The sequence below is a fragment of the Cygnus olor genome, chromosome 9 (genome assembly GCF_009769625.2).
Source record: "Cygnus olor isolate bCygOlo1 chromosome 9, bCygOlo1.pri.v2, whole genome shotgun sequence".
Lineage (NCBI taxonomy): Eukaryota > Metazoa > Chordata > Aves > Anseriformes > Anatidae > Cygnus > Cygnus olor.
In genome coordinates this window covers 3,481,942-3,497,167 of record NC_049177.1, presented here as the reverse complement: position 1 = coordinate 3,497,167, position 15,226 = coordinate 3,481,942, and the positions used below count along the sequence as shown (strand labels likewise).

The following is a 15,226-nucleotide window of genomic DNA, read 5'->3' as shown; positions in this document are numbered from 1 at the left end:
TATGAAGTATATCAACATTATCTTTTCTTTCAGTGAGTCAGTGGCTTTAAGTATTACATACACTGCCTTCTCCAAAAGTCCACGCTGTGATTTAGAAGGATCTAGTGTGATTCTGCATACAGTTAAAAAGCTGGGAGTATGGACTGTGTTACATGCACAATATTCAACATTTCCACCTATTAGCAAATGTTTCACAGTCTACAAAAAAAAAAAAATATATATATATATATACACACACCTACAGGCCATATTTATTTTTAAAAATTAAGTTCTTGTGGTTCTTGCTGTGAAGTCCTTTGTATAATTTGGCCTATCATAACACCCTCAAAACCTCAGTATGAGTTAGCAAGAGCAGATGACCACTTTTTCAAAATTTAACTGTAATGTTCAATTGACTGTTAACACCATGATACGTATATATCTGAAGAACAAATATATTAAGACATTATTTCTGATATTTTCTCCTTTGAAATCCTGACATACCAGGTACAATTTAACTGAAGCCCATAACCACTTAACTATTGATTTCAATAAACTGGGTTACTGTTTTCCATGGAGTTTAACCACTTTAAAACTTTACTGGTTTCCTGACATTATATACTTGCTGTTCAAATCCTGAAGTCAGAATGAAACAGGGAAAGTAGTTATCCCTAGAATGGTACAATAAGAAGAGTTATAGCTGCCTGCAGCTGGATATACCTACAGTAGACGGGATGACATTTACAGGTCAAACAACAGCTGCTAGGGAACACATTAAACATCTCAGAAGTTATGCTTGTCTTTTCTTATTTTACATGTCATCTCTTGTGTAATCAAAAAATCTTTATTAGATTCAGTTTATTAACTGACTTAAGTAAGAACTTGCAAATAGAAATGAATCTTTTTTAAATTTATTCGTGAGGTAAATGAAGTAAAGCTGAGGAATATGTACACAGTGTTATATAAAATTATACAAGATGATGTTATAAATAACAAGTAACATAAAAATATTAGCTGTAATATATAGTCATGTTGGTACTTGGTGCAAGAAAATTGATTTAAAAACAGGCAATCCACATTGAGGTTGGAGTAGCATTCTTGCACACAAGCAAATATGGTTACTATGTCTTGTTTTTCTGGATAGCCAAATTAATTTGCACTGGATTTTAGTGTGGATATCCAAGGCTACATGCCTGTTGTGTTTCCTTTTCTTTGTAGGTTGCAAATACTTTTCTAGGCCTAACAAAGAGCATGCTCCTGGAACTGGGAGGGTTTATGGTGCAGTTTGTCCCATGTCTCATTTTTCTTTTATGTCATTTGTCTAATTATTAAAGGCAAAACTCTATTTTGAAAGCCATAAGTAGGAAAACACAGGCAAATGTAATAGAGCTGAAACCATTTTACCATTTGGAGTGTAATGGGTTACCTTCAGAGGTATAACAGATGAGGTTATTAGCAGGTTTTTTATCAGGTTGCGTGTTTGACAGTATTTACTACAGGTCCAACACTTGAACTGTATGTTTTTTCTAATTGATAAATTTTGGTAATGTCTTCTCACCCCTTCTCATTGATTGCATATGTCTGAATCAGCATCTTATTTAACTCCTACTAAAGACAATCGACTTTTCATGTAAATTGTACTGTTTTTTACTGTTTTATTTAGAAAGGGAAGCACTTAGACCAACTAAGGACATATTATTAATCACTGACAAGTAAAAATTGTTTCCACAAAAAGTCAAAAACTGGTGACTAGATCTGTTCAGCAAAACTGCTCTGGAGCTACAATAACTTATATCCCTTACTGATATGAATCTGTGTTTTATCTTCATTAGAAAAGCACTGCTAATCTGACTATTTAAACAATTTTAAAATGCTTTCCATTTTAACAGGAAAAGTGAACAATATGAAAGTGGCAATTTCAACTGAAATTATCTCCATGTATACAGATAAACACCGAGGCAAGATTAGGTGTGCACAGAGTGATCGTGAGTAGATATCTAAAAAGAGACGTGAAACTATAAGAGCGTGATTTTGTAAGAGACCTACTAGTATATTTTTGTGATCCACCACTAAAAAATCTTAAAGTATTACAGGACTTGTTGAAACTTCCACTGATTGATTGTTAACTCATCTCAGGTGTGTTCCTACTATTAAGGCTTTTATGAAATTTCAAGCAGTGATAAATAGTATGTTTTCAAGGTACTCCTCCTCAGTTTTACTTCCATAAAATGGTACTAGCTTTGGTGTGGTTATGTACCAGGGAAACAAAGTAGAATTTAACTCTCAAGCTAGACGTATATACTTAAAGGCTATAGGAACTTATTTCACATTCAAGCTCAAACTTAATCCACCAAGGCATCAAGTGTTCTTCATTCCTTTTAACCTTAGCAAGAATAGAAGGTGCCTGGAACTTCACTGCCAAGTGGAAAGCTAGTGCCACAGTGTAAAATCCTTTCATTTAAAGAGCTATTAGCTTGCAAAGGAAATGTAGACATACATGAATAACAGCCAATAGGAATGTCTTTAACATACATAAGGACCTCTAGGTCCAATATATCCATTTTCGCCTGGAAATCCTGGGTCTCCTCTTGAGCCATTGCAGCCATCTACACCACGTTTGCCCCTGGGTCCTTCACTTCCTGGTAATCCCTGAAAGACAGTTTACTTTTTATTAGAGGCATGCCACGATACACAGAAAATTAGTTTTTAAATTAACAAAACAATTCAGGAACAACTATCACAGAACTGAAACAGAGGACATCTCACAGTGGTCCCAGCTTCATCCTCTTTACACTAGAAATGTTTTCTATTGTGATCTCTCTCTCTATATATGTTTTTTGTGTGATAAGAAGTGAAGAATCCCCACCTTTTTAACATGTTGTTCTTTGATGCATCACAAATATGACAGGGACAGCACTGGGTAGAGGGCCAGACTGAGCTCTCATTTGAATCAATAACTAATGTGCTATTTTCTCTGGGAAAGCAGACTCCAGCTCTCTAAACTATAATCTTTCTTGTGGCTGTAAAGAAAAGTCATCTTGTCTAGGAACACGCGATGTAATTTTACTATTTCTGAAGAGCATACACAAAGGTCATCTGAAACAGCCTCATATTTTTTAAAATTGATAGGATAAAATGATGAAAAAGAAGACACAGCTTAACTCAAGCATAATCACAGAGAATGACTGTATACTCCAGAATTGAGGAAGTAATTTTCCAGCATAGCAAGACTTAACCAATGTAAAGATAAAGTTTAGTTCTACTTCAAGTTAGATGGTAGGCAATAAAAGCAGTGAGTATTTTTTGGTTCTGAAAAATAATCAGGAAAGTATCCTGGCCAGTTGCCTGAAATGTTCTTGCCAATTTTACTTTCTTCTTACCTTTAAGGCACTTCAACCCAATTTGTGGACACTTTTTCTGATTAACATTTTTCATCAAAAAGTTATACATTTCTTGGGAGTGATAGATTTTGGCCCCATGAACTCTACATTATACAGACATTCTGGTAATAGTCCCATTGTCAAGTTTGGACAGCTGACAAGCAGATGCTAAGACACCCACTCAGTTTCTAGTTTTGTTTTCACATTTTAACTTTGTTTGATCCATATGAAACCAATAACAGAATAAGAATTTAGTTATAATAAACATTTTTCAAAATACTACATCTAAGAGATACTATTTGTCTTTTACCAGACCCATTTCCACACTGAAAACCACATTCAGAAAAATGTATCATCAAATGCTTATATATTTAGGACTCACTTTACTTCTTCAGTCTCTATTCAGGTAAAATTCAGTGATTGATTTTTTGATTGATTGATTGATTTATTTCCCTGCCAAAGGACTATGGGAAAAAAAAAAGTTTGAACAGAAAACAATACATAATTTGAGATAACTTTCAGAGATGTAAATAATGCAGCATGCAGGCTATAGCATATTACAGAGCCTAAGAAAATAAACTCACTGTTTTTAATCCTAACACATGCTGGGTGGACTTGGGTTAGTCTCTATCTTCACTGCCCCTCTCCCCCATGAAAATGATTTACTTACCTCACTGAGATTTTGTGGAATTTGACATAAGTAGTAAACACAGTTGATGTTATCCTGGCTACTTAACATTTTTGCAACATATGTAATTCTGAGGTAGTACAATAAGAATGGATGGATATAAAACCAAACGATTTATTAAGTGTATTATTCTATCAGAAGACTTGCTTTGACTTTATAGAAACTGTGATTTTATAAAGCAATATTCATTCAATACGTACAGGAACACCATCTAGACCAGGAAATCCTGGAACTCCAGTTGGGCCCTAAAAACAGGTGACATGAAAAAAACAAAGTTGCTGAGGTCATTAACTCTTTAGAAGATCTAAATAAATAAATATTATATAGTGAGAAACAAGAAATGCTTGTTTGAAATATGAATCAAAGCCTTAATTATTATCAGAAATAAATATCCGACAAAAGGCTTAGTACCAGACTAGCCAATAGGTACTCATGTAACAGGACAAATGTCAATTTCTCATATTCGTTCTTTTTCCAACAACTATAAATGTACAAAGAAGTGAAAGTTGACTATAACTTACAACATTATTCTGTACTTAATTTCATGACCTGCTCCTGTTTTGATAATACCTGTAGCACAATTTCTATTTACAGGGCTTATATCTCACCTGTTAGACACTTGCCTTAGTGATTTTAGTCATCCACTGAGATGTGAAATTAGACCATTAAAATTAATATAAAGTACCAAGAGCTAAGTACAGGGATTGCACAGCTATGAACGATATAGACCTGAACTGCAGTTTATACTCCGTAAATGACAGTAAAATTATATTTAGTGTACAGTGCTTTTAAAACCACCTTGCTCCTCCCTCCAGCTCCACATTCCTCCCCCAGTCCTCTGAGGTTAAGGAGGATGACGTGATATATACTAATCAGAAACTTAATCTTTTTCATTTATTTTTTTCTTCTGAGAATTCTAAGTTCTCGATCCAAAGGGAAAAATAATCCCTGAAATACTTTTTCCAAAGAAAGCTGTAATTGATTTCAGTGAGAATTTTGGGTGAGCAAGAGGATAGTTTGGCAAATGCTTTCTAATCATTCAGGTTCTGTTTTACTTGCTAGCATTTAACAATATATACTGTATACATCCAAAAGAGCTGTCTATGGTGTTTCCTACCTTATCACCTTTTTCTCCAGCTGGCCCAGGCTGCCCATTCTCACCTCTCTGTCCTTTTTCCCCTGGCAGACCGGCTGGTCCTGTAGATCCCAAGGATCCAATTGGACCTTGAGCTCCCAACTCACCAGGCTGACCCTGAAAAGAGTCCAAATAAGCCAGTGAATAATACTGTAAACCTCACAATAGGCAGCATTTTGGACATGACTGTATGGATAAAACAAGGCTTACAATGTTATGATTCAAAACAGCTTACAGTACAGGCAGCAGATCTGTTACATGCATTAGATGCTACAGGAACAGAACTTTCAAATTTAACAATTTGGTCAAGGTGATAATTTCTTTTCATCTTCATCAGGTCTCCAGCACCACCTCTCCAAGATATCTGGGATAAATTGCAAGTCCTCCTGGGTCTACCAATGTAAGTAACTCCTTCTGCAAGAATAAGACTCTACTGAGCATCATATTTTTGCCACCAGAGAAGTGTTGGCTCATTTTAGACAAAAGGGCTTTGTAGACATTAGAACAAATCAAGAGAGTTCCCTCTCTCTTTCAAGCCATGTTATATACTCATTAAGTTTTTCTAGCTCACATATCGTCCGTCATCACTCTCAGATTTTCACACCTTATATAATAGCTGTGAAGTTTCCTGTAGGACAAAATGATAGTTATTAGCGAATACATTTACAGAAAATACAAATTTGAACAGATTGAGTTAAAAATGTTTAGGAGGCTGCAGAATGTCATTTATTTATACACAGCTCTAAATTCAATATCTGTACCTGCAGTATCATACAGATCACCTCTATGGATTTCTATGAAGTCTTCCAAGGTAATCCATAGTTTCAAGTAAAAACACTCCCCATTACAAAACAACTGAATTTCTTAGTCTATAGCGTTGGTATGGAGTTGTTTTGGTTTTTGTTCTGTGCTGCTAAACAACTATTAAATCACAGACTCAGTGCTAAGTAAAATAAGCTTTCTAGTCAAACATTTCACATATGAGCTGTCTGTACTTTCACCCTACAAAGCCTACATAACGCTCTTCGTTATTCATATTTTTATCATAACGTTATTCATATTTTTCATTATATATCATTGTAATGGTCTTGCTATAAGTTTTTTTAAGAGTGCTTTGCTTTATTTTCAGAGTTAGTCTATCAATTATACCACATTACTTAAAAAGAGAGCAAAATGGATCCCCATGCTTTCCAGAAAAAAAAAAAAAAAAGGCTATGGCTCTAAGACCACTTGAGGGCAGTAAAGGATATTTCAGTACAATCTCCATTCACAGAAACGACAAGCCATACATTCATTTCTATGAATGGATTCAGGAAAAACAAAAGGACAGAAACCAAAGGTGGCTGTAGACATGTATGTTAGCTCCAGGCATCAAATTATATTGAAGTGATAGAACCAAATTCCATTCTGCTGAGCGTAGACTGAATCTGTCTGAACAAAATATTTTCTCGCAAATTGCAAGCAGGGCCTTAAACCATTTTTTTTCTCTAAACCTCTGGGCACTAAAACTATGAACAAGAATTTAGTCCAGAGGCTAGGAAAAGAAGTCCAACAAGGATAGTGGAGGACTACTTGAAAAAGTATCCTTGTATACCTTGTGTTCTGTTTGTCATTACTGGCACCCCTCACTTAAACCGTGATTTTGTTTCCAATGAAGTCACTTGCAAAAATTCCAGGGCAGAATCAGCATTTTGTCCTCAGCAACAGTTGTTATAATTTTTTGATAGCATAATTTGAAGTATAAAATATTATGGAAATTAAGAGCTACAAGTATTAAAATCTGCTGATTCTACATTTTTGTTAACAATGAATGGATAGTAAGGACTCTGGGTATTATTTGAATATTTGCTTGTATGGGCAATTGCAGACAGTCTGTTGGCAGTGCCTTGCACATTCTCTGTTCTAAAACTGAATTTATTCATTGAAGTACCTTTTAAAGCAGCTATGACAGACTCTTAATACTTGATAAAAAAGACTGGACAACCATTTTAATTATAGCACAATTCTGAGTATTAGAAAAATAAAATGAATGAGACTAATAAAATAGTAAATACAATTATTCGAACCATTCACTCTACTGGAATCAAGACTTTTTCTTAGTATACTAAACTAGCTTTTACCATGCAAGATATAACATTCATCATCAGGAAAAAAAAAGGACAAGGTATTTCTCACTAATGTTCCAATGCCTTGGTGCTAACAATGCATTTTGTTGACAACGTATTTCTGCAGCAACTTCAGTATTTTTAATTAATGTGTACACTCTGCAGCCAATAGTTGAGAAATTTTTCAGATAATCATATATCCTTTGGACAGTTGAAGAAACATGATTTTCAGAGTACTCAGAAAAAAGGTGAGAAACCTTATGATGGTAATTAACCATCATAAGCAATAAACGCTTCCAGGATATATGGTCCTTTAGGCTGACAAAAATGCCTTCTCTAGTTGCTAAGCTATGAATTTAATTGACTCCATGGTTTATGTCTTCAGCAGGAGGTAGTGAAGTCATAAAACACAGCCACTGAATCCAGAATTCACAATAGGTTTGACAGCTGATACAACTTTAGCATGCCATGTGAAGCTGGTGGATTGTCTCTCTTTCTTTCAGCTCAAAGACTGATAATGACTGGGAGCTTTGTTAAGACCAAACTGATACCATGCCATAACATCTATTATCACATCTATTATTTGTGCCCATCCAATGTGACTACCACAGCATTACAGTCTCAGGACAGCTGTACAAATAAAGAGGATGAAGGTAGTCATGCTCATGTGGAAATGACAAATTAGCTCAGTTAAAATGGACAGAATATTATGTCTTCTCTGCCATTTGATGACAATAAATTCATTTAGATCCTCACTGCCTTGTTAATTGTCTAGCTCAGGAACTGCCCATGTCAAGACTATGGTCTGTCATTTTAGCATGTCCTGGACTTGACCTGCAGTAAGAAACTGACTTTTGACAAAACAAGACCGTATCTTTTAAAATTAAGTATGCTTCCTGTGACTAAGACTCAAAATATTTCACAATCATGCAGCAAGGCATTTAATACTGGGTAGAAAAAACAATGGCCAGGATTATTTGGAATTACTTTTTTTTGGTAGCCTGAGACACTGAAGAGCACCTGATTTTTAGATTGCCCTGAGTACTATCTGCATGAAAATCAGACATTTTAGAGGAGTCTTCCCTGGCAAAGCAAACAAACAACAGTTCAAGCTATCAGAGTGAATTCTATGTTTCACTTCTCGTTATCAATAAAGTTAAAAGAAGTCCAGTTATTGCCTTCAATTAGAATAGTACCTATGTTACATGCTATATGGATGAATCAATGATACGGGAAATGGATTTACCTTCTATTCCCATAAACAAAAGCAAAACTTCTCAGCAACTGCACAGAATCAGACTGTAGGCAAATACTATAGTGCTCCTTTTCATTCTACACTAGACTCTGGCATGTAACCAGTCTTTTTCATTTTACCAGTGGCAGGATGGAGAAAGGGAGGGAAGTAAGAGTAGTCTGGAGGCGACAGAGAGTGCGCACAAAGGCATTTGCAGACAGATGTTTTCTTTTGTAATTTGCTTTGTGAGGTGGAAGTATCTGCTGCTACTCTAAGCTTCACTCTTGTCCTCTCCCCTTTTGGAAGAACAGGTCTTTTACACAGCCAAGCCACAGCTTCCAGGACTTGTAGGTGTGTCCATTCTGGGAGGTTTCCACTCCTCCACTCTAACTGTGTAGGACTGGAACCAAACCCTTTTTCACTCGAAGTCAAGGCTTTGGAATCAACCTTCTAAATATTAACATTATTGAGATGAGATACAGATGGGAAAATACATGACTAAGTGACTTTAAATCCTCCCTCTTTTCATTATTAGAGCAATTTTTTCTTTGAGGATCAAACAAATACATGGGATGTACTTTATTGTCAATTTGTTCAGAAACAACAGATCACATAGCGCCTTTTAAGTATTAGGTAACTTCTTTTTATAGTCAGATTTTGAGCTGATTAAATGCAATAGTAACCCTTAATGTTTGACTTGTCTCAGCATCTAGATTGTGCTACAACCTTCGGAAATTCTGTGCTCTTTTAGCATATTTTGTAATGATACAATATGCTAGAGAACATAGTACCTGATGATGCAGCTTAACCATGGTATTTTAGTGAATCACAACAAATCACAGTGAAGAGCTGAAAACATTTTTCACAATTTTTTTTTGTTTTGTTTTGTTTTTAACACTGAACAACCATGAAAAGAAGAGGCATCCAATAAGCCAGCGGGTGTCACTATTGTGTCAAAGAAGTACTGAACCAGAACGATCTTGGCACAGACACTCTAAGAAAGACAATAGTTGAAAGCAGAGAGCTGCAAATAGAGTGTCTTGGACCACAAATGACTAACATCAGATGAGCTAATAAAATAAACTTTTGCTCTGATTCCATCTCTTGAAGTGTTCAAGTCCAGGTTGCCTAGGGCTTTGAGCAATCTGATCTACTGGAAGATATCTCTGCCCATGTCAGGGGTGTTGGAACTAGATGGTCTTTAAGTCCCTTTTTACTCAAATCATTCTTTGACTTTATGATCCATTTTATTGAAACAAGTCACTCATTGGTGATAGTTGGTTGATTCAAATCTATGAAGAGGAATGATTTTGTAGAGTTTTGTAATCCCTCAAATTCTGTTGCCCAATGTGGAAAAGGTTACCAATCTGAAGCAACTAAGAAAAACACTATTAATAGTATAGTGGGACAAGAGAACCAAAATTACTAAGGAAAGAAAATATTCAAGGACAAAAGAAAAGATAACTTATTAAATTCAAAACTCTTGAAAAATTTGGAAACACATCTAATATGAAAATTGCTAATTTACTGATGCTGTTGTTGGACACTGTGTATGAAGAACAGTCTCGAAGAGACCTTACAGTGAGGAGAACAGAGTGATCCTGTTCTTATTCCACATTCTGGTAAGTAGATTCCATTCTCTATCAGTTCAAATCCTAATTTCTGAAACCAGAGAACCGCTTTCTGCTTTGCTCAGCTACAAAAAAAAAAAAAAAAAAAGTCTGCTTCAGATATAGGTCTGGGTACTCCTTTCTCTAGGTCTGTTATTCTATGGTTCTCAGCTAATTTAAGTGAAATACAACAGAAATGCTACAGAAATGTATAACTCATGTCAGGAGTCTTATATTTTAAAGAAATTAAATTGTATTTTAGCTAACATACTGAGAAAAACGATCAACAAGTACAAGGCAAAAAGTGGAACAGATCTGTTTTTTTTCAAATGCTAGTGTGTATCTCTGATAAAGGATTCAGCTAAGCACATGCATTTTGAGATCAAATATATGGATTTTGCATATTTTACAAGTGCTGGATATTCCACGTGAATGACAGGCTGCAATTCGTTTGTGTTATTATGTTCAGTATTTCAACACCATATTGGCAGGCAAAAAAGTGTGGTTTAATAATGCTTCTTAGGCACAAAAAATGACAATTTCATGTTTCTCAGTTAGTAAATCTTTACACTGTGCTGTAAATTGGACTCGGTTAACCCACAGAACCCACTAGGGAGACATGATAACCCACAGGATCTATTGGAAAGATGTGATGAGAACAGCAATACTGGAAGACAGACCTACCACAGTGTTAAATTTCACCATTAGTATCCCACTGTCCAACTCATTTAGTATCACTCACAAATGCTTATTCCTTACACCTCATATGCAAGACGTCCCTCTTAGATACCTCTTTGCTATGTTACCTCCTCACTAGTATGAAAATAGGCCACTCGCTTCATCTGCAAAAGAACGAACATTGGTCTTGCTGAGTTATACTTGTTATTCACTTTGCTCCAGGCATTTCACATGATCTCATAGAAGCTTGATCAGGTTGGGTCATGAATAGACGCTTGCTTTCTAAATCTACTTAACTCTATAAACAAAGCCAAAGGAATTGAATGGGATCAAACTCCGGGGTCGGCACAGGACAGGTTTACAATCGGTCAGTGCTAACTGCAAACATTTTTTTAATTATCTGTTAAATACTGTTAGAGTAGCCAGCATTTTTTAGGCCTCTGATTCAACACTTCAAAAATTATTAAGGGTATAACTTCCCATGTTAGAGAAAGAGGGGAAAATGGAAGAAAGATTTCACTATCTCTTTGACATATCATACGGAAGAATAAAGAGGAAGATAAACTAAACCAATTAGAGGCTGTTTGCCTCTAATTACATGGACTGCTACTGCCTCCTTAAAGTCTATGCATCTCAACTAGGAGAGAAGAGGCAAAAGAAAGTCTCAGTTGATCAGGGCTGGCACCAAAAATCATGAAGAACACTTACTGAACATCCCCAGCTCTCTCAGCCTTTCTTCATAGCAGAGGTGCTCCTCCTCTAAGGATAAGGATAAGTCTTAGACTACCATGTTCAACTGAAGATAATGAAGAGAATGCCATACATCTGAATCCCCATGGCAAAAGAATTCAAAAACAAACAACAGGGGAAAAAAAGTTGGTGTGGGCTACATATACCAATGTAATTCAATTACATACACTGTTGTAGCTCACTCAGATGCTGCCTTTCTCTTTCAGTCTTTGCAAAAGCGCCCCATATTGCAGTTGCTTGAACATAGCTGGTTGCTCTAAGTCTGGCTTTCCAGCTGGTCTGGATGGGATTACTGTCCCATTGCCCAGCAAGTACATGAATTTTCTAGTCTTTTTGTGCCTTCAGCAAATGTTTGCTGAGGGGGCTAGCTCATCCTTATTTTTGACATCTAGCCTATTCTAAATAGCAAAAAAGGAAAAAAAATGAAGCACTAAGCAACAAAATGTACACTGTTGCTCATATCTCCACTCCTTTACAAAGGGAGTTTATTTAATAAACTGCACACTTCTGAAATTTTAGGCTTTGATACTGTAGAATTCCAGTCTTTCAATGTTCATCTATTTCTTGCACTTTGAAGACCAGATTGAGGAAGATGCAAACCTCTGATGAACCAGCCTGGGAGCAGAATTCAGACTGGAAAGAAGATAAAGCTTGATGTTTTGCATTCTAGGAAGCTAACAACAAGATAAGTAAGTGTTTTGTTTTGTAATAAGTAGTCTCCACAAAAGCTAAGAAAGCAAAATTAGTGTGTCAGAGTGTAAAGGCAGAACACAGCAGAGAATCAACAGGATTGCAGGCTTAAAAAAAGATTAAGTAATACTATATAGAATAATTCAACACCATACATTAGAAAACATTTGCAACAATCTATCTGAATGATGTTTATTTAAACTGTATTTAATACAATGGCTGTTCAGAACTTTAACTCCTTGTGGATTGATGACTAGTAATAATTGCATGGCATATAAATTCCTGTTGCATTGGAGAGATCATACTTGTTAGTGTGCATATGTATTTCAGAGCTGTTTCAGAGAAGGGTAAATTCTCAATTTACATTAGCATAATGATAATTGAATTTATTTTGAAATGTTTATTTTCATACTACACTTCTGTTAGGCACTTAGGTCTAGACCTTGTAAGTATTTAGAAAACTAGTTGCAAATCCATGAGTCATGGTTCAGTTTACCTGTGGAGGGGACGACAGCTGAAGAAAGAACCTTACTGACTGCAGTGAGTATTGATTACTGACTGATTACAGGCATGTAATTCAGAACTTCCAGACTACTGAGAGAGAACCAGATTCAGGGGGAAATTTCATCATCCTTTCTTTTTCTTCTTGTTTCACACTCGGTTGTTTTTAAATGGTACTTCAGATCACATTTTTGGTATCCAAATCAGTCTATTCTGTAGCACCATGAGACACTGCAATGCTGCTAGTCAAAATACTCTTCCTGGGATGCCAATTTGTTAACAGTGTTACAGAGATAGACACATCCTAGGCCCCTATTATGAAAATCCTACAGTATGGGGGAATCTTGTATAGACGTAATCCTGGAGGATTAGGATAGGATCCAAGGACACCAGGGCAGTGATCATGACACAGCAAAGCATGCCGATGACTGCAGAAGCACAGGAAGGGAAAGGTGTGCCTTGCTTTTGTGGCCACTCAGGTTGTACAGAAATAAACAGGGCATGCAGCTCTTCCAAAAACTGATCCACTATGCCCCAAACTTTATGTTTTAAGCCCAAAACTTTAACATTAGTGCTTTGAAAGAAAATTGTTTCAATCACTGACAATTTTTCAGTTGTTTGGTCATCAGGGAACAAGAAACACCTAAGCTCCCACGAAACTAGTAAATGGCATAGACATTCTCTTTTAAATAACTTCTTAGGAGAAAACAAGCATAGATTTCTAAACTTAATATATTATATGATTAGGCTTTGTCTAACTTCCAAATTGATCTCAAAGAATACTTACCAAAAAAAATGGCACCAGGATTATTAGAAACATAATTTACAAGCAAACCTGCTCACAATCTTAACTTCCTTCAATGATAGGTGTACTTCATACCAGCGACAGAATTATGCTAGCTTGCTGTATTCAGACTTGTTTATGCTCACAAGCCATACTGATTTTAAAGAATAGCAATGTGCACAAAATGAACAGTATTTGCAACAGCAATTATCAGTAGTTCTGCTTATCACTTACTCTTGATCCTTTTTCTGGAAAGCACCGACAAACTGAACAATCCTGTCCCCCACATGGGTCAATATATGCGTATCCTCCCTAAAAATTGACAGGTTATGAATTTAATAACACACAATAGACAGCAAACAGTTTATCATATGTCATGGCACTATTACTATTATTATTAAATTCTCCTTTTTTTCTGAAAGGGTACAATAGGAAGAAATTGCTGTTTAAGCAAACTTATCCAGTATTGAAGAACTGAACAACAAATGTGAATTCTCTGTTAAAATGTTACCAAAACTAATAATATATTATTTATTCCTGTTTAATTAAGATATGCACTAAAGTTTTTGATTTGTACACATACTGTTGAATTAGATGATTTTTAAGGCAAAAGATTTGGCTACTGTTGCATACCCACACGGCAATTCCCTGCTGAGGAAGGAACTTGGCATAGCACCAAATGTCAGAATACAGCGTATATTTTCAACTTGATGCAGAAAAGCAAGGATGGTTTTGATTTTGCAGGAGATTCAGTATTTTATGGGAATGATGCCCACACTTTCAAGCTAGTGAGGTCTCAAGAAATGCACTTCCAGCACAGCCGGGGTGTGTCCAGACTGCTTAGCTGAGGACCATAGCAAACACAGCACTGACACAACTTGCCTGTTTGTGGTATGGACTGGCACCACAAAACACTGCTAGAGCCTCAAAAGCTGTTCTTGCATGCCAAGCTTCTCCTACATTTTGGAAGTCACTGGGCAAAGTCAGGGCCTCTGAGGGACATTGGTACCAGAAGCATGTGATCCACATCTGATCATTTCTAACACTTCATAGAGTTTCTAACTCTTCACTTATAAACTCACTTATGTGGTTGGAATGTCCATTAGGTCACAATTTTTCAGTAAAATTAAGTGTGTAAATGATCAGAGTGGAGATTTAAAAGCAGTTTAGGTAAACAAGTAAACAGTGATAACATGAAAATATTTGCTTAGTATGGATTTCATTTATATCAAGGTCAAAACGTTTTGTTATTCATTTTAATAATCAACAGAACACAATAGGTTCATACTTCAGTTTTTCAAGGAGAAAGCACTGACAAATATGAGATAAGGAAGAAAATTTCTGTACTTTCTATCTACAATATTTTTAGAATATCTGGTGCTCCCAAGCCTTAGAACTAGATAGAGGGTATAATAGTCTCTCTCATAGACTGCTTCTCTTTCCCATACTGGACTTCCCATGAAATTCCTAATCTATTTCACACTAGACTCTCACCTAGTTATTAAAAACTTGACTCTACTGGAATGTGAATGGAATGCAACTTTCTAATAACACATAAGCTGTTTCCTTTTGTTCTAATAGAACATTTATTTTTAAAAAAATACTTCAATCTTCAATATTTCAACTAAAAAGGGGTGACAGGAAAAAAAACAAAAAAGCTTTTCACATATATTTGAAAGAAAGAGGATGGAC

The 15,226-nt window shown here is 35.8% G+C and overlaps 1 protein-coding gene across 1 annotated transcript in view; it reads right to left on the bottom strand.

Annotated features, from left to right (window-relative positions):
- Positions 1–15,226, bottom strand: part of COL4A4 (collagen type IV alpha 4 chain) — a 65,390-nt gene that overhangs the window by 47,031 nt on the left and 3,133 nt on the right. Inside the window, 4 exon segments of the mRNA XM_040567400.1 lie at positions 2,512–2,628; positions 4,248–4,292; positions 5,165–5,299; positions 13,769–13,846. Of these exon segments, the coding sequence (XP_040423334.1) occupies positions 2,512–2,628; positions 4,248–4,292; positions 5,165–5,299; positions 13,769–13,846 (375 nt within the window).